This window comes from Sander lucioperca, chromosome 20, assembly GCF_008315115.2.
Source record: "Sander lucioperca isolate FBNREF2018 chromosome 20, SLUC_FBN_1.2, whole genome shotgun sequence".
NCBI classification, from domain to species: domain Eukaryota; kingdom Metazoa; phylum Chordata; class Actinopteri; order Perciformes; family Percidae; genus Sander; species Sander lucioperca.
This window is the reverse complement of record NC_050192.1, coordinates 24,555,780-24,582,056: the sequence shown is the minus strand read 5'-3', so window position 1 is coordinate 24,582,056 and position 26,277 is coordinate 24,555,780. Positions and strand designations below refer to the sequence as shown.

At 40.4% G+C, this 26,277-nt stretch overlaps 2 protein-coding genes and 1 pseudogene across 4 annotated transcripts in view; 1 reads left to right on the top strand and 2 right to left on the bottom strand.

Annotated features, from left to right (window-relative positions):
- LOC116054499 (protein mono-ADP-ribosyltransferase PARP12-like) overlaps positions 1-14,558 on the bottom strand; it is a 32,952-nt gene extending 18,394 nt beyond the window's left edge. Inside the window, exon 1 of the mRNA XM_031306066.2 lies at positions 14,501-14,558. The gene's annotated coding sequence lies outside the window, so the exon portion shown is untranslated. The remainder of the gene's footprint in view (positions 1-14,500) is intronic.
- Positions 271-14,497, bottom strand: LOC116054498 (annotated as a pseudogene).
- Positions 14,559-17,633: 3,075 nt separating the features above from the next.
- Positions 17,634-26,277, top strand: part of etv6 (ETS variant transcription factor 6) — a 32,843-nt gene continuing 24,199 nt past the window's right edge. The window contains exons 1-2 of one of the 3 annotated variants that reach the window (XM_031306157.1): positions 17,634-17,995; positions 22,747-22,876. In XM_031306157.1, coding sequence (XP_031162017.1) covers positions 17,966-17,995; positions 22,747-22,876 — 160 coding nt within the window. In that variant the 5' untranslated portion in view covers positions 17,634-17,965. The remainder of the gene's footprint in view (positions 17,996-22,746; positions 22,877-26,277) is intronic. The other 2 variants (XM_031306159.1, XM_031306156.1) reach the window with 2 other exon arrangements.

The following is a 26,277-nucleotide window of genomic DNA, read 5'->3' as shown; positions in this document are numbered from 1 at the left end:
TACAGAATGCCTGAGAGCCTATTATGTTTCATTATAGTTTTATATTTTGAATTGTCACCTGTGTTTTCCTTTACATAAATATATTTCCAGCATACATTGATGCAGAAAAAGGTAGAAATAGGTGCATACAAATTCACCAGAATGCAAGAAATTAAGTGTTGATAGATAATATATAATCTGCTCCATCAGGCCCATTCAAACTGGATTCCTTTTATACATGTTCAAATATAAAATACTTTTTATACTATGGATTGGCTAAATACTTGATGGTTATTATTTACTGAGAGTTGTGCATCCATAATGCCCAGCTAATCAACAGTTTAAATTCAATTTATACATCAAAAGTCAATGTCAATCCAATGCTTTCCATTTTCTTGCCAACACCACACCAAATTCCATTCTCAATTTTTTAACACGTTAGTTTCTTACAACTTTAAGTCTCTATCCACTACACAGCACTTAAAGCAAGTTCACTTTTACAGCTAATTCACCTGTTACTCTCATTATTACCTCCTTCCTAAACAGCCAGGATCAAGTTGAGTTTTTGTTTAAACTAAATATGAGTGGTGTGATACCTTCATGCCAAATTAATCAGAGCACAAAAGGCACAATTACCTCCCAAGTTACTGTATGATCAGCTACTGACAAGCAAAAGGCTATTTTTAAACAGAGTCCGACGCAGTCAGTCCACATGAAAACACACCGGGTCTACATTCACTTCCAGGTAACTTCAAAGAGAACATGAGGGCAAAATAGCATCACTGATCTATTTTTGCCGAATCTTCTTTGTCTTTTAACCGAATCTGCTCTCTGTCTAGCTCAGCTAAAAACACCGGTTCTGCAGCACGTTACTGTGTCGATCACTACCAAGCCTGTTTGTAATAATGTGATCTTCACCTGTTCAGCTGACTTTAACAGATAGTACGTGAATGTCTTGCTTTTATTACAGACATGTGAACTCACCACAGACAGACGGCAGTGCGCAGCTGAGAATGAATAGGGGAGACTCTGGAATGGATAAATGACGTTATTTTAAACAAACAGGAAACACTGATGTATGAAACTTCAAATTAGATTAATTTACTAATCGAAGGTGCCAGAGCACGTTCCGGATCATCACGGCCCAGCATTTGACACCTACGATGGGGTGGAGAGGCGGGGACATCCCTAAATTGTGGGGCCATATGCACCTTGCACATAGGGTGTACTGGGTTGGTATGAGGCTGTGCTGGATTTATAAACGGGTGTACCGGGTTGGTATGAGGCTGTGCTGGATTTATAAACGGGTGTACCGGGTTGGTATGAGGCTGTGCTGGATTTATAAACGGGTGTACCGGGTTGGTATGAGGCTGTGCTGGATTTATAAACGGGTGTACCGGGTTGGTATGAGGCTGTGCTGGATTTATAAACGGGTGTACCGGGTTGGTGTGAGGCTGTGCTGGATTTATAAACGGGTGTACCGGGTTGGTGTGAGGCTGTGCTGGATTTATAAACGGGTGTACCGGGTTGGTATGAGGCTGTGCTGGATTTATAAACGGGTGTACCGGGTTGGTATGAGGCTGTGCTGGATTTATAAACGGGTGTACCGGGTTGGTATGAGGCTGTGCTGGATTTATAAATGGGTGTACTGGGTTGGTGTGAGGCTGTGCTGGATTGAACCAATGTGTTGGGCTGATAAAGTGACGTCCTGAGTTGATAAACTGATATGCTGGGTTTGGCAGTTGGTTTGGGTGGCAGTACTGGTTTGGGTGGCAGTACTGGTTTGGGTGGTAGTACTGGTTTGGGTGCTGGTACTGGTCTCAGCGCCGGTACTAACGCAGTACCAAATAGGTTGACGGTTGCGTGGTCTTGTACTGCAGCAGGTACTCGGGGTAGATCTGGTGCTCCTTAAACACAACAAAGATGGAAGGGGATATAACGTCGTCGACGCAGCTGTCAAAGAAGTTTATGTCTCCACCGTCCTTAGAAGGAGGCCGGACGTAGTCGGAGGACCCTCTGGTGTAATCTCCCACCAGCACCCGTGAGATGAACAAGGATTTGACATCAGAGTCACTGGTGTAGCTGTGGGAGTATTTTGCATCCCGGGCAAAGTAACTACCTGGGTTTGGACACAGAGATGTCTGGATTATTGTAAGATCATTGTACTTCATGTGCAAAGATGCTAGGTAAACAATAAATATATAATAAATGAACAATTATCTGTTCATTTAGTCTATAAAGTTGCTATCTAGCCATCTATATCTTCTATTTTTTTAAACAGAGTCCGACCATAGACTACATATAAAGAGAGTACGACGCAGTTAGTCCACGCAAAACAGACCAAGGTTACATTCACTTCAGCTAACTGAAGTTGTTTTAACTGAATATTCTCTGTCTAGATCAGCTAAAAACACCGGATCTGCAGCACATTACCGTGTCGTTCACTACCGAGCCTGTTTGTAACCGGTAGACTACAAACAACGTGATCTACACCTTCTTAACTGACGTTAACAAATAGTACGCGACTGTCCTATTAATACAGACATGTGAACTAACCACAGACCGTTCCCTTGTGCATGAACTCACTGTGGTGGGCTGCTAAGAGTGAATAGGGGAAACACTGGAATGGATTGGATGTATGTGGTGTTATTTTAAACGTACGGGAAACACTGATGTATGAAACTGCCAATTCGATTAATTTACTTACTTTTACTTAAAGGTCCAGTGTTTAACGTGTTTAGTTGTTCATTATCAAAATCTGTGTTGCCCGTTCACAAACTTGTCGTTTTTCATGAATATTTACCACCACCATCAATTCCAAGTATTCCTTTTGGCTTGAAATTTCACATTTGCATTCGCATGAACTGGGGTAGACGCTCCATATTCATGTGCCATCTTGAAATACGTTAGCTGGTAAGGGACATACAGGACATACTGCTCCGCCTTTTGCGTTTTCGCCGTCCGTTACATGATAAACTCACAGGTGCTGCTAATGCTGCTAATGGGTATCGTAGCTTCCCGGCCCCGGCAAGTTTGAAGAAGGAAACATGGAGGACCACACGTATTCAAAATCCAAATTTCAGGAACAGGAGTCCTCTTCTTCGCCCAGAAAAAGAAAAAGGATATTGAAAAGAGCAAGAGACCGGCTTTTTGAAGCGTGAAGGCTACCGTAGCTGTAATAGGTACTTTGAACTGTGTGGTGCAAGAGAGTTGATTGCGATGTATATATATCCGACATCGCAGATTGCTATCCATTGTAATCCATTGTCTTGGGAGGAGCTATGACCTTTCTGAACCACAGTAAACTATTCTAAAAATATACTGATGGACAGTTTAAACACCAGATAGGGGTAAAAAATACATTTTTGGGAAGTGTTAAGATTTTAGAATTTTTTTTTTGAATACAACAGCACATTGTTATAAAAATCAGTAAACAGCTTAGAATGAAAGTTTCTTCAACTCACCTTTGCCATAAACTGTTCCATGAGTTCCACAGATTCTCCAGTCAAAGTTGGTGTGACAGATGACATCTACGTATTTAGAGTCAGTGCCATGAAAAAGCTTTTTTTCAGTCACATTGCGCCCCTGGTTGTTGTTCATCATCTGATTTTTCTGCCTATATTTAGGAAAAATAAATCAGAAACTTTAAATCAGATTGATACATTTAGCAATGTGTGCTTATTAGTACAGGTTATTACAGTATTATGCAACATGACCCCACACAAATTGCCACAGAAACTCTTTCAACTGATGTAGTTTCATAAAAGTCTCCTCTATAACATATAAAAAGTCCTAAGGAATCCAAGTGGCGGAAAGTATTGAAATACCGTATATTGCAGCCCATGTTAAGGGGAGACACTACAGGGGAATAGGGAAAACATTTTAACTAACAGATATCACCATGAAACTTCCCCAGTTGATTACTACTACAACTCTCAGCTCTTGAAATAATCAAGGCTGAAGACCTATCTTTTTGACGGTGCCTATTTTTAATTCATTGTACTGCACTTTTATTCCTGTATTCTGTTTTTATTTTTGTTTTTATTTCTAACTGCGTTTTAATGTTTTATGTAAAGCACTTTGAATTGCACTGTTGCTGAAATGTGCTATATAAATAAAATTGCCTTGCCTTGCCTACTTAGTCTACTTACTAAGACAATAATTTTTGTATTACAAGTTTTCTGAACTTTTGTTTAATTATGGAAATGAGGCATAATCTAATTAAATATGTGCCAATTTGTACACTTTCCCATGCATTGATGTCTAAGTGACTAATGTGAACAAAAATCCATAAAATCTTTTGAAATATTTGGTCCAATATTGAGTGAGAACGCTGTAACCAGCAGCTGTGAACCGGGCTGCAATGGAAAATGTTCAGTGTCAGTTTGCATCCACTAAAAGTGCTGTTTTTGCCACTGACAGGCTGGCTCAGATTATTATTCTAAGTGTCTGACAACATTATGGAAAGGATCCCTACAGAAATAGACCTTTTTGTTAAAGAGTAAGATCCTTTTTGTTTAACATTAAACAGCCCCAAAATCACCATCTCAATGTAAAATAAACAGTAATTTTATCATCGTAAAACACACTTCATTCAAAGTAGACAGAAACAAAATAAAACTATCAAAAGCCATCAATCACACTCTGGTTTGGTTAAAATAAACCCTTAATTCACCGATTTATATGTGAAATTATGCTTACTCTATACACGCTTAAAGTACTGTTTATTTACATGAACTCTGGTAGGTTTGGCAATGGTGATTTTGGGGCTGTTTCATGTTAAACAAAAAAAAGGTCTGTTTATGTAGGGATCCTTTCCATAATGTTGTCAGACACTAACAATAATAATAATAATAATAATAATAATAATAATAATACTATGAGCCTGTCAGTGGCAAAAACAGCACTTTTAGTGGACGCAAACTGACACTGAACATTTTCCATTGCAGCCCGGTTCACAGCTGCTGGTTACAGCGTTCTCACTCAATACTGGACCAAAGATTTCAAAAGATCTTTAAAATATTTTTGTTCACATTAGTAACTTAAACACTGCCACTGCTATAATTCTGAATCATATTTCTCCATATCTGTATCAGTGTGTGTGTCCAAACCCGCAGTGACAGATGCCGCCCACAAAGAGCCTGGGTCTGTCCAGGGTTTCTGCTTAAAACAAAGTTTTTCCTCACCACTGTTGCACCAAATGCTTGCGTGTGGGAAATTGTTGGGTCTCTGTAAATTATAAGAGTGTGGTCTAGACCTACTCTATCTGTAAAGTGTCTTGAGATAACTCTTGTTATGATTTGATACTATAAACACCAATGCATGAGGAAATATGGTCCAAGTTGAAAAATGCTGCAGCACCATTATTTATGCATATTAGCACATATTTAATTAGATAATTCCTAATTAGCATAATAAAACATAAATGTTCCGAAAACTTGTAATACAAAAATGTATTGTCTTAATGTAGGTAATCATCTGGGAAAGTTTCATGGTGATATCTGTTATTCAAAATATCTTCCCTATTCCCCTGTAGTGTCTCCCCTTGGGAAATTGGCATCACCAATTTCAGTATTTTTCAAAACTATCCACCACTTGAATTTCTTAGGACTTTTTACATGTTATAGAGGAGACTTTTATGAGTAATAAACATTTGTCAGATTTTCTGTTGCAATTTGTGGGAGTCACCCCTTTTTTCTCACAAAATGCTAATACTAAATGAGAATGAGACTATAATACGTACTTTGGTTCAACAGCATAACAGAATAATAATACATACTAACTCGTGGCTAAAGAGTAGAACAAGTAGAAAGTCATAAAGTCAGTGAACTGACTCAGTAATGGCAGTTACACGGCAATATCTATTGAAAGTTGTCTAACATCAGCCACCTTAGGCTACTTGCTGTAGCAGCAAAATCCCTCAACTGAGCAACGGTGCATTTTACTGCTTATACGTTCAACTTCTCTTTTGTAAGAGGGAGAATGTGTTGCTTCTTCTTTATAAAAGTTACATACTCTCGCTTTAACAACCAGACAGTGATGGTTATCTGAGCAGATAGAATAATAACCCAGCTAAGAAGCCATTTAAACACACGACCACTGGGATGGATAATACTGTAAGTTTGCGAGACAAAGCACATGGAAATCACCTACGTACCACTGAAAGACTTCCCAAAGAGCTTTGTTCTGAATCCTCTCAATTTGGACAATGTCAAAGCCTCTCATGGTTTTACAGAAAAGAGTTTCAATCTCCTTAAATTCATCCGAGGAGCGCTGCAGGGGGACTCGCTGGAAAACAGGAAAAGAAATTGTTGTTACCCAGGGTAAATTCAGAATGGCATTCCAGCAAATATTGCGCCTCCTGTGATTTGGGTATTACACTAGCCCATATTGCAATTTTGAAAAATTCCAATTAATAGTTTAGCCCCAGAATACACCTTTGCTGGCCTTTGGTAAAGAAATTGGCTGTGGTTTTCCAGAATCACACTTTTTTTTCTTGTTAGTACAAGGAGAATCTTTGCTGATTCCCAAAACAGCACAGTGTCAACAATATTTTATGCTGTATATCAGGGGTGTCAAAACCCAATTTCACTAAGGGCCACACTGGAAAATTTGAACCATGTTAAGGGTATGATTTTATTTCTTTATTATGACGTGGATTTGGCTACTTCTAGCAGTTAGTTAGTCTTGTTTTCTAAAATATATTGCATGTACATTCACAAAACTTCTAAGCCAGGGCATGAATGTTAGCGGAGACAAAAAGAGTAGAGAAGTTATGTCTGTGATGCACATTGAATTGTGGTGTTTTCACAATACCTTGTATCCTGTTTGAGGAATCTGTGTCTTGTCCCAGTGGTCGGGTACAGCGGTCAAATTTAGAGGCCTTCTGTGGTCAGAAAGCAAAGTAGGATTAGGATTAGTTTTATTGTGAAGTGGTTTAAATAAATGTTTCTCAAAAGGTGGAAAACATCAGCGGGACCAACAGTATATTTGGGATGTCGTACCTCGCTTTCTTTGTTTTGACATCAGCTGCGGAGACAAACAGCGGCCGTCTTTTCACGAGCCTCTTGGTGCCATACTGCTTGTTTGTCTGTATCATGTCTGAGGAAAAGAAAAGATTATAACTGCTTGAATGTTTTAAAATGCACAAAACTGTCAACACAGAGAAAATTGCGTGAAATCTGTTTACCCTGGAAACTGAGTGAGTATGACTGTGAACCAGCGGTGAACTCCACCACATCTTTGTCATTATCCAGAAACTTCTGCTCCAGTGTAGGACTGTCTACGTCTGCTACTTTGCATCCACCAGCCTGCAACACAAGACAGATACGTCTGTTTTTACCTCAAAACATGACCAATCAGGAGCCAGTTAGTGTGGTATGCAAAGAGACTATTGCATACAAAAACTAAAATTGAAAAAAAAAAAAAACATTAAATGTATAAATATACTCAAATGATTGTTAACAGCAATACAGTTGACTTCAGTGCAATGGCTAGGGAAAATGTAAGTGTTTACAGAATTGAAGCCGCAGCCTTTGTAGATGGGGGGGCATGCTCAAACAGGTGAGCTACCCAGGCGCCCCATTATCGCCATGTTGATATAACATTAGCTTATAGCTTGCTTTATTTATTTGGGGGCTATGTTGAATAACTGGTAACGTTAGCTTTGCTCACTAAACTTTCCAATAGCTTTCCAACACTGGTAATAGGCAATATGATGACGTGATTAACATAATGTTTGTACATAAACTAACTGAGCTGCTAGTGTCTGACAGCAATTTACCGCCAAGCCAAGCGGCGCAGTGAAGATTACATTTCAGTAGTGGTGGAAGTATGGGTGAGAGTGCACGGCGCACACTGTTTAACATTACTAGAAAGTTCATGTGTTTTTTTTGAGTGACAACATGATATATGGCAGTTAGTTTCAAAGAAAACTAAAACTGCGCCGCCGAGATGGGAACTTTTCGAATTTCAAGCCGATGAAAGCAATGAGCTGGAAAAAATAAAAGGCAAATTGTAAACACTTTTGTACAGATTAAACAAACAATATTAAAAGTGCTAATTGGCCAGCGTTCGGGCTGATGGTAGACACTTGATTTCTTTAACCTAGAACAGAGCCAGGCTCACTGTTTCCCTGTTTCCAGTCTTTATGCAAAGTTAAGCTAACTGGCTGCTGGCTCTGGTTTCATATTTAGCATAGTCTTGCATTCCACACAGCATTCTGTGATAGGAGAAAAACGTGCTCTGGTTTACTGGCATTTCTTTAAACCAATCCCAATCCTCTTGGGTGGAGCTAAGTGCCGAACGCAATAATGGTACCTCTGCAAAATAGCCTCGGGAAAGAAACTTGTTCTGGTGGAACATGTGCTCGTTTAAAAGTTGTTTTAGTCTTGCAACAGAAAACTCAGATTGGACAGATAGTCTAGCTAGCTGTCTGGATTTACCCTGCAGAGATCTGAGGAGCAGTTAACCATAAACCGACTGGAGTTTAGAATGCCAACACAAAGAAAGCGAAAGATGAGGGACATCCGGCCGAAGATTTAGGGACATCCGGCGGATCTTCTGGCGGCACCGGAGCAATCCCGTAAATGAGCCATGGTCGATATAGACTATATTTTAGGGCTGAAAAAGGTGCAGCTGACGCTATGGACTTACTACACCCTGCTACGCTCTGCGTTTCCCCGCAGTGTCCGACTGCGTCCTGCCGCGTCCAACCGCGTCCACCCAGGCTGCTGTGCCACACTACACCCCGTAACGCCCTGCTGTGCCCTACTATGACATGAACTACTATGACTACCATTGTGATCACTGCTTCACTATCTTTATTATGACTATTATTGCCACCATTCACCACTCCCCCAACTGGTGCCGTCAGACACCGCCTACCAAGAGTCTGGGTCTGTCCGAGGTTTCTTCCTAACAAAAAAAGGGAGTTTTTCCTTGCCACTGTCGCAATAGCTACTGCTAATGCTTGCTCTTGAGGCAACCACTGTAATAGTTGGGGCTTCGTAAAGTACAGAGTTTGGTCTAGACCTACTCTATCTGTAAAGTGTCTCGAGATATCTCTTGTTATGATTTGATACTATAAATAAAATTGAATTGAATTGAATTGAATTGAAACGATTCCTCGAATAACTTGAATAATTCGATTACAAAAAATCCTCGAAGCAAAATTCTTTGCCTCGAAGCTTCGTTAAATCAATGTAATTAAGGTTGTACGGCTCACTGTGTTTCCGCACGGAGGATATTTACTAGCGCACACAACAGGTTGACGTTTCTGTGGACACAAGACGTTTATATACTGTCTATGGACACAAGACGTTTATATACTGTCTATGCACGAGACAGACGGCCCAGATTACAAATGAACGAAGACGAAAATAGCGAGGGTCTAAGAGAAGAGACAGACGACAGAAAACGACAGAAAGTTTGGGATCATTTTAAGCTGCAAACATGCTACTACATCATCTTTGTAGAAAACACCCAGTCTACTCATCCATTCCACGGAGCGAACCCGACACAAGGTAGCTAACTAACGTCTGCTGCTCTCGTCCACCGCGCTGTTTTACACAACTAGCCTACAGCATGCTACTCTACAAATAGCGATGTTTTACCAACAAGCTAAAACGAGAGCTGTCGGTTTGTAGTCTAACTGTTTATTAGTTTGCTACTAATCTTTGGAAACTTAGCTGCTGCCGGAGACAAACCGGCTCCTCCCCCCAGCATGGCCACTTAATATGCACGTGAATGACGTCATCATGCTGGTGATGTCTGCATTCTTTATTCTTTCTCAGTCTTCTTAAAATGTGTCCCCCCAGAACAGTGTAGTTGAAAAGCCCTGCTGTAAGCTTTGTACCGTCACATTTACCTGGGCTTAGTGAACAGCTCTTTTGCATATCCAGTGTAAAGAGCCAGAGGCAAGAAGGGGAAGGGGGTGAAAAATATTAACATTTGGTCTTTTGTATATATACAAAAGACAGGTTTCCTTTTTTTAGTACACAGCAATAATAAATATTTACTATTGCTGTTTACTAAGTGTTTCTTACTAAGTATTTCTTATCCGATTACTCGATTAATAGATGAATAATCGGTAGAATACTCGATTACTAGAATAATCGATAGCTGCAGCCCTACTATATTTAGCATAATGATATTATGAAGTGGTTTCTCTGTATCTATATATAATAATCTAACTCTCCACAAGAAATTAAATATGCATATTTTCCCTATTAACTTCTCTAAATGTTGCTGAAGTTGCTTAATACTGTTTTTATTACTGGTACTGATAACAAAAATGTTTGAACGATACCCAGCCCTACAGATAATGGATGTATGTATAAATTCCACTTCAGAGCAAAGCTGGGAATGCAGCTCTACTGTTTGCTAACTCGCACTGTTATCTATGAGGAACTGTTTCAATGTTTATAAGGTTTTCAATGACGTGGCGTTACTGGAGAGTAATGACTTCAGACTTTGATCAGCTGTATAATGGTCAGATAATGCATATCTGGATTGGCTATAATATAATGTTGCAGATTGGGGAGACTGGGACAGCTCCATTTCAGAATATATACCATATAACATTTCATAACTATTCCATTGTTTCTATAATAAATACTGACGAGAGCAGCTTTCACAGGACACAGGAAATGCAGAACTCCGCACTTCACCATACGTTAAACAACAGTTATGTTCTGATGACAGTTTTTTTATAGACTTTAAGTTGGTTATATTTTGTGCATGTATGTGTAGTGTGTTGTGCTGTAAACTGTGACATTTCCTCATGTCTGGATTATCACCACTAAATTAAACTAAAAATAACTCCAGTTACTCACAGCTGAAGCATACATGTTCCACTTTCCGAACTCATCCTCCCAGTACCAAACCCACTCAGTGGTGTGGATGAAGGTTGGCTCAAGCAAAGAGTTTGTGGTAGAGAGTCGTCGGACTTTGTTCGATCCACGGGTCATTGTGTCAAAATGCACAGGTGGGGTGCTGTAGGGGTGCTGACTAAAGACAGCAGAATAGATAACTATTAATTCATACAATTCAATTAATTTTAACAGCAAGTAACGTGTTGCGTTGCCTCAAAACAAATATAACAGTTTGCTGAAACATTACATCAATACTGGGGGTTTTCCTTTCAGCTAAGCGACTGTTAGCTGTAGCTTTATATTTACCGTACAGACATGAGAGTGGTCTCAAACCTCTAACTCTTGGCACAAAAGTGAATAAGCACATTTCTCAAAATGCCAAACTATTTCTTTGAAGAAATAGCAAGAAAATAAATCTGCAGAAAATACTTCAAGTTAATTGAGATGGTTCAATTTAAGCACTACATCTTCCCAGAACTACGATCTCATTGAATGTGAGTAGAGAGTACCTGTATGTGTTTTTAGGGTCACAGTAGTCCTTCTCAATCGCCTCATTTTCATTATCAGTCAAGGCGGTCCATTGATTGTCCTCTCTGACCTCCCATCTGTACGGCATCTTGTCGTGAGCTTTAAAACATCGTTCTGAGAAGACATCGTCATAGAAACTAGATTGATGATGAGGACGTGATATGCTCTAAACTCTATAGTATAAAATAAGTGTAATTATTACTGTTTTGCATGATGTTCTATGATGTATCGTTCATTACTTACCCTCATGCATGCAGTGTCCTTTGATGAAGAACATACATATCTCAGTTTTATCTAAAGGAAACAAACAAAAAGGGTACTGTAAAGTATACATTTTACAGTTATTTTAGAAAACAGTTTTAATGTTTTGCAGCTGGCGTAGTTTACCTCTGACAGGCCTTGGCATTCTGTTCAGTCCATCAGGGTTAGCAGAGAATTCCCTGGTGGAAGAGTTTGGTTGCTTTCTGTCAGTGTACTTCAAAGCCAATATGTTTGCATAAGCAGACTTCAGGGAATGAGTGAGGTCTTCAGGAACGCCTTTCTCCTGCAGGCTCTTGTATGGCTGTGGAGCATTAAAATCATGAGCCTTGGAGCAGGTGCAGTCGCGGTTCAGGAACCTCTCACAGATATGCAGTCTCTTGCAGGCGAAACCCTCCTGACACAGGCCAAACTCCCCACCACCATTGTTGTACTTATGACATATCTGGTATAGGGAGAAAAGGTGGTTACAATCAAGGAAAATGGGTTGGAAAACAACAAAACAGGAAATTGCTGTTGTGATACTGACAACATTTAATTTTTCAGTGACCAACTCCTTTAAGATGACAAATACAGATGTTATCCAGCTAAATCTAAGTGTTGATGAAGTTAACAAACTAATGTTACTCTAAAGAACTCTAGGGATTCTTATAAAAAAGTTATTTTCTAAGCATAACCCAAATAGGCTGATAAGTCCAAAATATAAGTATCACTACAGAAATAAGTAAGTCCTTTGCACAAGTCCTAGAGTGGCCGCGGTCAGCTCCGGCGGCCGCATTACTGCAGCAAAGTGGTCCAATGCCAGCTGCGCCCGGTGAAATCCAGGTCAGAAAACGCCAAATTATTTGCCTTAATGAATTTTGTTCTTTAACGCATTTCGTTTGTTTATATAATGACAAATATCACTTCCATGAGGCTGTTCTCAGCAGACAGATTACAGGAAATCAACTTGAAATTTCATATTCCTTGCAGCTAAATCAAAGTTTAAGCTGCGTGCAGAGTTTATGTTTTGTTCATTCTAATGTTGATTAACATACATGGCATTCTTTTGCCTTATTCATACCACCAAATACATTAAAGCGGTCAGGTTGGGAACCCATACGTTTATGCACATTTCTTTTTGTATTTAGTTTTGCATGAAATATGACCAATGCATTTTGACTATAGCTAAAATTATACCTTAAAAACCTGGAATAGTGTGCTTCTGCAACCGGATCAGAAAATGTCTCATTTTCAGGAAAAATATTAATCCCTACTGTGTACCCTTCCATAACTGAGGCAACAGTTTATGGCTCTGATTTACTTTTTGACTGATCTAACAATCTGATTTGAAAAACCACTCTGGATGAATCCTGTGTATGTAGTGAAACTTACATCAGGCAGAAGCCAGTTGTCGCTCTGCAGCAGCAGTGTGCACAGCTCGGCCCGGCTCAGACTCTCCAGCTCATGCTCTCGCAGTAACCCCGCATTGTGATCAGAGTCCAGCTCATGGGAGAATCTGCATCCTGTCCTGTCATCCATGAACACAATACACATAGTTCAGTCATGAGTATGATTTTAAACATACAGTTGCTCTGTAAAAGAATACATTCCTCCATTATGTTTTGTAACTACAATTTAGTTAAAATGATATATTACTGAATTCATATGAATGTTTCGCATTCCTGTGTTGGTTGGCAAGTCTAACATCTGCAAATAGTGTTGACGTGCAGCTGCAAAGAGTTTTTTTTTGAAGATACAAACCCTATCTCCAGGGGACATGCTAAGAGGGCTAATGGTCACCATTGCACCACAACTGTGAAACCCAGCTAGCAAGCTACTGCTAATTAACACTAATGTTACTGTGGAATGGAGGTCATAGAAGTTTACATTATATATAACGTTAACGTTACAGTATTGGACAAATGTAAAGGAATAGTTCGACGTTTTGGGAAATATGATTTATTTGACAATAGTTATGAAAAATTGATTACACTCATGTTTGTATGGTAAATATGTAACATAACCAGAGCCATAGAGATATAAATGTCTTTCTCTATCACTCTGGCTAAAACTAGCGGCTGGTTAGCTTATCTTAGCACAAAGAATGACAAACGTTACACTACACAGGTTTCCAGGAAAACTCCATGAAGTTCCACAAGGTCCAACACTTAAATTGAACTGTAAATAGCATTATTTTACATTTGAAGCTACCTAAAAAGTATAAGGGGCCGTCAGACTTCAATGTGCTAGCTAAATTAGCCTATAAAGCAACGTGACTACGTGTCCATGTTTGTTTTTCGACGGAGCTATTAGCATACGTGTGACACATACAGTATGGACCAACAGATCCCGTTGCTCGACACAGTGACGCTGACGCACCAGCTGTGTCAAAGCCTTTAACTTCAACGCCCAAAAGAAACCGGTGACAGTGTTTTCTTCATTGACCAGCTTTATAGCATATAGAAAACGATAATTTTAACTTCAACAATGAAACAACAATTAAAAACAACTGAGATATGTCAGACTGAAGGAGTCATAGGCCTCTCCAACTGTCCAGCACTCATGACTCCTATTAGGCATCATACATTTAGCAAACATTTTTACCTCGACCGAGTGAACGGACAAGATCCGGTGAGGAGGAACTTTTTACACAGGTGCAGCGCCCTGCATGATCCCGGACACTCTCTGACTCTGCACAGTTTCAGTCTGGTCCTGGCCACCACCTTCGGCTGCCCGTAAGTGCTACACAAAGCAAATTTATCTCGGTCATTAATGATATCATAAATTGAATCGCCTGAGCCAAGATTCAATATCAAATAATCAGTTTGAATTGATCCTTGATTGGCGCAGATGATCTTCAATATTTCTGACTCCATAATTTTGACGCTCTTCTTTTCCGTTTCCTTGGGTTTCCTTCCACCTCCAAACAAGACAGCAACTGCTGAGTAGCTGCTGGGTTCAATGGAAGAGCAAAGTCCAGATAATTTCTGATTGGAAATCAAAACTCGAATCGAATATGTTTAGCAGTTATTGCTGTAACGCTGCTCTACTCCGCATGGGGGCGTCGTCGTGTTATATGACCTCAGCCCTGTATTCATAGGAATGTATATGTATATGTGTGTGTGTATATATATATATATATATATAATATATATATATATATATATATATATATATATATATATATATATATATATATACATATATATACATATACACATATATATACATACATATATATACATATATATATATATACACATATACATACATATATATACACATATACATATACACATATACATACATATACACATACATATATATACATATACATATACACATATATATACAGTGAGGAAAATAAGTATTTGAACACCCTGCTATTTTGCAAGTTCTCCCACTTAGAAATCATGGAGGGGTCTGAAATTGTCATCGTAGGTGCATGTCCACTGTGAGAGACAATGTAAAAAAAAAAAAATCCAGAAATCACAATGTATGATTTTTTAACTATTTATTTGTATGATACAGCTGCAAATAAGTATTTGAACACCTGAGAAAATCAATGTTAATATTTGGTACAGTAGCCTTTGTTTGCAATTACAGAGGTCAAACGTTTCCTGTAGTTTTTCACCAGGTTTGCACACACTGCAGGAGGGATTTTGGCCCACTCCTCCACACAGATCTTCTCTAGATCAGTCAGGTTTCTGGGCTGTCGCTGAGAAACACGGAGTTTGAGCTCCCTCCAAAGATTCTCTATTGAGTTTAGGTCTGGAGACTGGCTAGGCCACGCCAGAACCTTGATATGCTTCTTACAGAGCCACTCCTTGGTTATCCTGGCTGTGTGCTTCGGGTCATTGTCATGTTGGAAGACCCAGCCTCGACCCATCTTCAATGCTCTAACTGAGGGAAGGAGGTTGTTCCCCAAAATCTCGCAATACATGGCCCCGGTCATCCTCTCCTTAATACAGTGCAGTCGCCCTGTCCCATGTGCAGAAAAACACCCATGATGCTACCACCCCCATGCTTCACAGTAGGGATGGTGTTCTTGGGATGGTACTCATCATTCTTCTTCCTCCAAACACGGTTAGTGGAATTATGACCAAAAAGTTCTATTTTGGTCTCATCTGACCACATGACTTTCTCCCATGACTCCTCTGGATCATCCAAATGGTCATTGGCAAACTTAAGACGGGCCTTGACATGTGCTGGTTTAAGCAGGGGAACCTTCCATGCCATGCATGATTTCAAACCATGACGTCTTAGTGTATTACCAACAGTAACCTTGGAAACGGTGGTCCCAGCTCTTTTCAGGTCATTGACCAGCTCCTCCCGTGTAGTTCTGGGCTGATTTCTCACCTTTCTTAGGATCATTGAGACCCCACGAGGTGAGATCTTGCATGGAGCCCCAGTCCGAGGGAGATTGACAGTCATGTTTAGCTTCTTCCATTTTCTAATGATTGCTCCAACAGAGGACCTTTTTTCACCAAGCTGCTTGGCAATTTCCCCGTAGCCCTTTCCAGCCTTGTGGAGGTGTACAATTTTGTCTCTAGTGTCTTTGGATAGCTCTTTGGTCTTGGCCATGTTAGTAGTTGAAAAATATTGATTGTCCATCCATTGTCATCCGCTTATCTGGGGTCGGGTTGCGAGGGCAAAAGCTCCAGCAGTGGACCCCAAACTTCCTTTTCCCCAAACCACATTAGCCAGCTCTGACTGGGGGGTACCGAGGCGTTCCCAGGCCAGGAAGGGAGATAGTCCCTCCACCTAGTCCTGGGTCTTCCCCGAGGCCTCCTCCCAGCTGGACGTGCCTACACCTCCTTAGGAAGGTGCCCAGGGGGCATCCTTACCAGATGCCCGAACCACCTCAGCTGACTCCCACAATATTGATTGGTGCAGCTTTATCAATTCTGCCAGTGCAGTATTCATTCACATATTCAAGTCTAGTACTGAATTCCAGCACCACACATACTAATGTGGACACAGCCACATTTGAACTTTTTACCCCTCTAGAGAACTGGACAAATTGGAAAATAAGATAAGAAGATAAGAATCTTTATTGTCATTGCACATCCGGTACACAATGAAATTGCAGTGCTTCTTCGGCCAGTGCATAATAAATATAATACTGCATAATAAATATAAACAATAAAAACCTGGAAGGACCTCAGCCGGACCCTGGACCTCACTTTGACAACCACCTCATACCAAAATGCTTTTTCTTTGATAAAGCTGATCAGTCGAATAAAATAAAATGCCCCTTTAACAAGTTACTAATACTTTATCCATTTGTTTTTGTGAACAAGTGGAAAAATAGCCAATATAAGTCATTTTAATCATCATTTTGATTTGATGCATTGATTTCTAGGATCACCATGACAACACACATTTTAAAGCATTGGGTATAGTCCCTTTTGTCTTATATGCTATTCAACATGTAATATTAATTTCCCTTTTCTCATAGTATTCCGTCAGTAGCCTGTGCTTTTTTGTATCATATAGTTTTTGTATTAGGTTTCTTAAGTGGTTAGTCAATGTAAGACTTTAAAGTTTGAAAACAATATAGGCTATGCAATATTTAATATTATGACCATTATAAAATACCCTATGTATTAATTAGGTAAGAAATAATTCGTTTCATATGGAGTTCCTATATCTTACATAAGCTACTGATACCTTTAGGATATTCAACGAGTTACACTTTTGCTGTTTGCCCTGCATGCTGTGCAATTAAAGCATGGCGGTTTAGCCTGTTGTGTCGCATTTGCATGGAGCTTTGATTAAAACAATCAATAGGGAAAAGCAGTCTGTCTGTTTGTGAATCTCTCAGCCTGCAACTGCGACCTGCTGCGATTTCCTGCTTCGGGTTTCCCTTTAAAAGGGGGCAAGGCTCAATGCTGGGAATTCACGTCATTTCGCCGTTTTACACACATCTAGATCAATGAGAGGGAGAGAGAGAGAGAGAGAGAAAGAGAGAGAGAGAGAGAGAGAACGCGAGTGTGTGTGTGTGTGAGAGTGAGTGAAAAAGAGAGAGAGAGAGAGAGAGAGACTTGCTCTTCCAGGAAGGGATTATTAACCAGCACGCTGCCGACATAGGAAGGGAAAACACACGCAGACAAAAGAAGTTTTCACACCGACAGCCGCGCTATGGAGCCGACCAGCAGATAAAAGAAGAAAAAGAAAAAGCAGGCTATATGAAAAAAGCAACTTCTCCCACAACAACAAACCGAGCAGTCGGACTGCCGCTTCCGCTCCTGCTGTTTGGGTTTCTATAGGAAAGAGAAGGAGATAAAGAAGAGGACACAACGGAAAAGTGGAAGGAGAAGGAGAGAAGTTGACGGAAGATAATGTCTGAATCCTCCTCCGCTGCGAACAAGGTAACGCAGTCCTCTTTGTCTCCCTTTGACACTTTCCATTAAAGGTTTTAATGGTTTTTATGCCCGTGGTACTCGCTGCAGGGATTTACAGTGTAGCATATCGCCTCGAACAGACGTGGAGCTCTCGCCGAGCTGTAGCGCCATTCAGTTGAGGCGCGTTTGTTTTGCTAGTCATCTGTTGCTCGCGGCTGCACGCTTCGAGTTCGCCTCCACTCTGCTGATGGGAAGAAGTCGTGACTGTCTGTGGGTGACGCTAAAACACCTTTGATTTACCGCCTCAAAAAGTGAACTGTGGGTGAGCATGTTGTTACCTACACGTTTATAAAACGCGAATAGTGACGGAAGCGACAGTGAAAGCGTTTAAGAGGATTCTCGTGCAGGCACAACAAAACATTAGTGATTAAAAAAAGAGCTGTTAACTCACTGTTGGATAGGCCACAACACTACACATAGGTAATACTGGAATAGAATAGGAGTACTGCTATTGACAAACTCAGTAGGCTACACTGCACCTTAAGTAACCATATAAAAAAAAAAAAACTTAACAAATGCTCAAAAGAAAAGTTCCTCAGTTTTAGAGCTGGTAAAACTGGATGGATAGAAAATGAATGGCCAACTTTAAGATAATCGATTGTTATTGAGCATAAATCCTCCTTCTACGATGTGACAATTTGCTGCTTTTGTTTAACATCATTTTAAACCAATATGTTTGGGGTTTTGGGCTGCAGAAAATTCAGATGTTAATTTTTCACTATTAACTATTAAAAATAATTATAGTGATATTTTGTTTTTTGTCGCTGCTGATCACGGTGCAAACAATTTGAAGACACTGCTCTTGTGATATGTCATTATGTTTGACATGTTGTAATCTAAATAATCATTCATTAATCAGTAATGAAAATAATCTATAGTTGCAGCCCTAGGAAGAGGAAGATTGTGAGAGAATAGAGTCGGTGAAGATCAGCACAGACTTGCTCTAAATCCCTATGGAACTAGAGCTGAACAATTTATTTTCATAATCGATTCATTGTTTCCGTTGTGCAGTTAAGCAAAAAAAGGCTTGTCAAATGTGAGGATTTGCTGCTTTTGTGTGTTTTTGACTGAATATCTTTGGGGTTTGGACTGTTGGTTAGACAACACAAGGGGCATTTATTTTTCCCTATTTTTAAGGTTAATTGTTGATACAATCGTTAGTTGCAGCCTAGTCTCGCTTTGCCAGACCCTCCTCCAAAGCGCGCTGGAGGAGAATCTGGCTACTTCACACAGCATTCGGGGATGGGAGGAAAACATGCTCTGGTTTAATGGTATTTCTTTAAACCAATCAGAATCGTCTTGGAGAAAAGCTGTGGTGCCGCTGCAAAATAGGCTCGGAAGGAACTTGTTTTGGTGAAACGTGTACGTTTAAAAGTTGTTTCAAACTCAGATTGGACAGATAGTCTAGCTAGCTGTCTGGATTTACCCTGCAGAGATCTGAGGAGCAGTTAACCATAGTCCTCATTAATCCCCCGGGGTTTAAAATGCCAACTCAAAGGAAGCCCAAGGCAACGGATATCCGGCCTAAATGAGTGAAATCCGGCGGATTTTCCGGCGGCAACGGAGCAATCCCAGAAGTGGAACGTCAAGGATGTAGACTAGTTGCAGGCCTAATAGGACCATTATAGAAATAGTATTGGGGAAGATGAGGTTTGCCTCTATGTAAGCAGTTCAATACCAGTGCAATATAGTGTTTTGTTAATATGGGATGTATTCTCATTGCTGAGTCTGATGTCACTCCACGATTGCAGTTGCTTATTGGAGAATGATCAGCATTCCACTCTGAGAACTTTTCCACCTAGACAACATACTTTTTAAAAAGTGGATGGAAGAGAAGCCTTAGCCTCTGAGAAGAGGAAATAGAAGACTAAAAGATGATTGCTCGGCTTCCACAGGAAATTCCTTGTGTGTACAGTTGGTGTGCAGGTCTCAGAGTGGCTGGGTGCTGACAGTAGGCTGAAACTGAAGGGAGAAACGGCACCAAAAAAAAATTGAGCTTCATTTCCTCAAGAAACTAAAGTGGCTTCATGCTCTGCCCTCATTTGCAGGAAAGGAAACCAGTCTCAGAAAATGAACGACCGCAAACTGGAAAACCTCATACCTTAACCCTAGATTCAATAAGTGTACAGTGGCAGAGCTTGAGTGTCTAAAATCTAAGTGTCCTGGAGAGGGCTGCAACTAACAACTGTTCTCATTATGGAAAAATATGCTGATTATTTTTCTGAATAATTTATTATTTGTTTAGTTTTATACAGTGGTCTAAATATAGTGAAAATGCCTGTGACAATGTCCCAGAGCCCAAAGTGACATATTTAAAATTGCTGGTTTTCTCAGACTGACCTGAAAACCTAAAGGCCCTGACACACCAACCCGATTATTGGTCGTCGGACAGTCTGGCGAGGTCGGTGACTCAAGTCTGTTCGGTGTGTTCCGCGCTGTCGTCTGTCGGAGGAGCCGTCGGCTTTAATTTGGGCCGATTTGACTTGTTGAATCGGCCAGTGGGCAGTCGAACTCAATGACCAATCTGATTGGTGGAGTGCTAGCCCTTGACTAGCGAATCAGTGCACTTATGTTAAAACACTTACCGGAAATGACGAGCGGGATGAGCGTGACGAATGCCTCTTAAGATCTGACGAAAATCTTTCAAACTGACCTTCGTCGATCAAAAAAACAGACAGATTCAGCAACTGCATGGCCTATTTCTCGCTTAAAATGTTTTCAGAAACACGTTTCGGTGAACTGTCTTTGTAAAATACGAGATCGTATTCCGAACGAGCCGCCATTACTATCGGCTGGAGAAGCCAGACCCACGTGACGCGTTTGTCATTTCCGGTTTTCATTTTTTTGGGCGACAATACAGATTAGCGCCACCTGCTGTTATGGAGACGTATTACGCCTCGCGCACGCGCAGAAAGTACGCTCAAGTTGGCGTCGCTTCGGTGTGTTCTGAGGCACTTTTTGGACCTCGGGGAGCCGACTGATCAGCCCGACTGCCTTTTCTACCGACGGTTGGCCGTCGGGTTGGTGTGTCAGGGGCTTAATTAGATCTCATTTAAAATGATATAAAACGAGATGCAGCAAGCACATTTGGGAAGCTGAATTCAGGAAATGTTTGGCTTTTGTTTTTTTTTGGATAAATGACTCGAACAATTGATCAATTATTAAAAAGCTGATCTGATTTCACACAAAGACTTCTCAGTTGGGGGTTTATGTTCATCAAAACATTGAAATACTCACTTTAATATCCTCAGTTCACACATGGATGGGTGTACATGTGCCTGGAGATGTGACAGGTGTTTCTGTGGTAAAGTAAATTGGGGAAACTGGAAATTAGAAAGTTAAACAATTAGTCCTTGTTGTTGTTGCTACCACATCTGGCCTGTACTGACTCTGTAAGAAAAGGGCTCTGCATTTGTCCTTTTTTTTGAAAGGGATCACCAAAATACAGATATACAGGTTACTTACCAGCCTGAAAAAAATAAAAAAAATAAAAATTATCCTGGTATTTGAAATGAACAGTTTGCCATGACAAGATTAAAAATGACCCATATTGTAATTACTATTGACTTAAGATCAGAAATCCATATGGGTGATTTTCACTCACTTGTAGATTTATTCTAACGCTGCAATAATCTGCTGATTATTTTCTAAATGTATCAATTAATTGTTTAGGCTATAAAACGTCAGGTTAATGTTAACATAAGACAAAGTAAAGTAGCAAATTCTCACGTTTGAGAAGTCGGAACCAGCATGATTGAAAAATAACTTAAACTACAAATCGGTTAGCAAAATAGTTGCCAAATACTTTTCTGTCAATCAACTCATTGATTAAACGTCTAATCGTGTCAGCTCTGTATTAGTCTATTAATTACAATGTAAATAATGATGAAATTATGGTTCATCTACAAAAATTTAGACTTCCTCGTGTGTGCCGGGAACAAATGTCTTTGCTGCCTGCAAAGATAGTGCTGAAATGTTTAGTACAACGATACTCAACGCACCCCAAAAGGGTGTGGGGGTGGCTCGCAGACCATTTTCTAATTCATAATGAAAATAAATGAATTCACACAGATACATTTTTTTTACTTGGCATGTAAAAAGTGTCAGATTTAATGTTTATTCATTTCATCTGATTATTTTTTATCAATGTTTGATTATTAACAAAAACATTTAGCAAAAGTGTCCACCGGGCAAAGCAAGTTGAGTATCCCCGGATTAGTAGATTTATTGATTAGTCAGTCGCCAAAACGTCATCAAAAAATTGGATTATATATGAAATGCTTCATTTATCGAGCAAAAGCGGTCAAACACCTGCAGGTCCCCAAGCGCTTGGAAATTGTGATGGGAATGTTTGACTATTTTCAGACATTTTGTAGAGCAAACGGTTGGTGATGAAACCACCGCTGCATCTTGAAGAGGCTGAGATTGCCCTCTTTACAACAACAGAGCACTGGTTTGTTTAGGACTTGACTGCACTGCAAAGCAACACACGTGCTAAGGCGCGTGTGGCGTTCTGGATATGTGCATCACCCGAATGTGTGTACACAGCATGGCGTTTTATTAGAAGCACATACTCCCCTGTCTGCAGAGATGAGACCATGGCTAGCCGATGTTGTGGGTGCACGGTGAGGCGAGTCGGCGTGGGGCTGTTTGGGTTCAGGGCCGGTGCGCCGTGGAGCTTTGTGAGCCATGCTTTGTGTCTCTGTGTCTATTCATAGCAGGAGAGGAGCTCTTTCAGTCCTTCCGCGAACCCGCTGCCAAACTCCACTTCCTCCCCCGTCCATGCTCCCGCCGCGAGGCCAGCCAGCCGAATGGAGGACGAGCCTGCCAGGCTGCCTGCGCACCTGCGTGAGTCTCTCTCTCACACACACACACACACACACACACACACACACACACACACACACACATATATTTTTTGTCAGGTTTTTAGAATCTTGTGCTGGAAATGTTTCTGTTTGGCTGAAGTGGTAATCTGAGAAGTCTGATTTTGTGTGGGCGGGAGTGATATAGGAGAGTTTAGAACAGCAAACGAAAGCTATAGACAGTGTTACCAAGGCAACATGAATACATAAAAATGTTGTGGAATATCACTAATAGTTAAAAGCTATCACATCCCATTATGACAACACACACAAACGCACCTCATTATCACTGCATGAGTGCCGGCCCAGTCATGTTGGACCTCTCAGCTGGAAGGTGTTGAAGCAGATCTGGGGTCAGACACCTGAACCGTACACGCTTCCACTGGACCATAACTGACAGACCTGCTGCACTGGAATAACCAACAGTTACACAGCAGCCAGGTACAGATAATGTGCAGCGGAGAACACACAGGGGGTGGGAATGATAGAAGAAGCTGAAAAAGGAATGACAAACTGATAGGGAAGAGAAAGGGTTGAAGAAGTATAGGGCTGGGGTAAGGGGACCAAGACCCTTGCACATTTTAGTAGGATTAAGAACATAATCCCAGCCATTTAGAAAAATCCCCCATCACAACTCATGTGCAGGACATGGATACAGCAAGCAAAGTGGAAAGCCACGCAGATCAGAATGTCTCACCTGATGCTTCAATTCATCTATTTCTGCATGTCTTCTTCTTCAAGGATCATGTTTTCATTAAACCCATTCAGTACACAAGACGTTTACTTTATATATTTCTTCCAAGCACTGAATCAGAGGCGTCCTTGAGCCTCCTTAAATGCATCAGCAAGGTGAATTAGTCCTTGCTTGCAACTGCACTACGAATAGTTGAATGATGGGAAAAAATAAAGGCAGTGAAATGTTCACCATTATGGAATGAAATTAGGTCTGAATCGTTTCCTACATCTCAGACTTTGTTATCGATTCTAACGGCTTAGTGTTCAATGACGGCCATTCTCCTGTTGAAAAACAAGTGAGCCAATCAGAGCTTGGGAGTCTGATTAAGTCATCTTCCTGCGCCAGAGCCTGAAAAATATTGACAGAAAATGGGTTATTGGCACAACTGTGCAGGTTGTTGAAATTGGCTTAAAGAAATAACTCGCAAGTTAAAAAAAGCAAGACTACGTAACTTTTGGAATCAGAAATAACATATTCTTCCTCTTGGGAAAAGTGAAATTCATAACCAATAAACGTTTTGCTGATACAACCTTACTTGGTCCAGTATGACCAGTTAATATTAGCTAATTTTAGTAGACCTTAGGCAGATATTGTTTTAAAACAGACATCACTGAGTCAGTTAGCTGAGCCGTGTGACCTAAAGGATACACACTGTGTGTTTTTGCGAGTAAAACTGAATGTTAACATAACTTCAACTGTTTCTTTAAAAAAAAAAAAACTGGACAAGGCACCTTTTATTATTAGGGAAGGTTTGATTGGTAGGCTTAAACACTGGTAGCTTTAACCGGTATGAACAGCATGATTAGCTAAAGCTGAAGTTGCTGGACTCAGACTGGTTTTTGATGAGAGAAAAACAAGCTCATACATCATGTGGCTTTTGTTTAGAAGCACTGATATAATATGATACAATACTTTGAATAAGGACATTTTTTTCACTTTGCTTCAGACCAAGGAAAACCACTTGTAGGTCCGGTTTGACACTAAATGAACTTTCCGGTATTAATCGAACCAAGAGAGAATACAACGTGAGAAGCAAACAGTCTGCAGGTGAGGCAGTAAAGGAAAAAATCTATTGAAATAAGTTTTTCATATTTTAATGAAGCCACACTGATACATTGGTTCGTTCGCATTGGCTCACTGTTGCTTAACCAATCATAGAGCAGGCGGGGCTGGAGCTGTGCCAAGAGATAGGCCCGATGTTCAAAGAGTAACCCTGAGCTGCTTTGTCCATGCGTCCGTTAATATTTAACCAGTTTATTTATTTTTATCAAGCAAGTGTGAAGTTCATGGCTTTTGTGGAGGCACTTGACTGGGCGGCTGCCGGGGCTGGACGAGACGCACAGGAAACTCCCTCAGCCCACTTCCTCTTTTGCATTGTTGCAGAAAAAGGAAGAACGCTCAACAGGTCCGCATTATGTTTCCTGTCGAGTAAACCGATGGGTCAGTTCATATCCGCAGGCATGTGGAAGTCCTACTTTTTTTTTTTATCAGGTTTCAAACAGCTCCTCACACAGACATGCCTCTCGCACATCTGCAGGTCAGGGAAGTGTCACTTTTATTTCTCTTCAGTGTTTAGTTTATGGCTGCCGCTGGTGGGGATCCACTCTTTAGACAGACAGCAACACGTCTTTGTCACAGAGCACACAGTCTGAAACACCTCTGCTCGCCCTTTCTCCTCCTGCCTATCTAAACACACATGCGCTGGGAAACAAGCCGTCCATTAACCCCCACACTCAGAGCGAGTTCTGTTCTGAGGGGGGAGAGGAGAATAAGAGCAGGAGGAGGAGATGGTGAAAAAAAAGACAGAAAGAAAAAGAATGAGGGAGGAAATTGCAGTGTGGGCAGAAATCCGCCTTCTCCATTTCCTGGGGAGGAAGTGGATTAGATCGGGGAGAGTTGCAGCCTGCTCCTCACACTAAAGAAGAATGCTACCAGACTCGATTTTAACCCTTTCAGACAGACATCAAACCCTAACCCCTATTTTCCTATCACTCCCTAAAATATATTTTTGAATTAACTTGCTTCCACTTTGAGTTCAGATCCTTTGCTTCATCTTTTTTTTTGTGACATCTTTTGCATTTTAGCAGGTTTTTCATATTATGAATATTGTTCTCTCCATTGTGCCTTCTGTCTGTTGTACTGTGAAGCACTGAATCGTCAATACATTTTTAAAAAAATATTCTTTCCATTCATTGGATCTGATCAGAAAGCAGTTAAAATGAAGACCATGTGGTTTTATTGAAGCATGCGTTAACTATATTCTTAAACTCTAAAGCTTGAAAGGAACAGTTCGGCATTTTGGAAATTTGCTTATTCGCTTTCTTGCCAAGATTTAGATGAGAAAATCAATACTACTCTCATATTTATCTCTTCAACATAATTCTACAGCTAGCGCCAGTTAGCTAAGCTTAAGCCACAGAGGCTGGAAACAGGGGGAAACTGCTAGCCTGGCTCTGTCCAAAGATAAAATCCGCCTATCAGCACCTTTAAAGCTTACTAATCAACATGCTATATCTTTTTACTAACATTGCATTCATCTGCTGATGCTTTCATCCAAAGCGACTTACAATAAGTGCATTCAGCCATTAAGATACCATCCATAAATTACAAGAATCATGAGTATATAAAACTCAGCAAATAAACGCAAA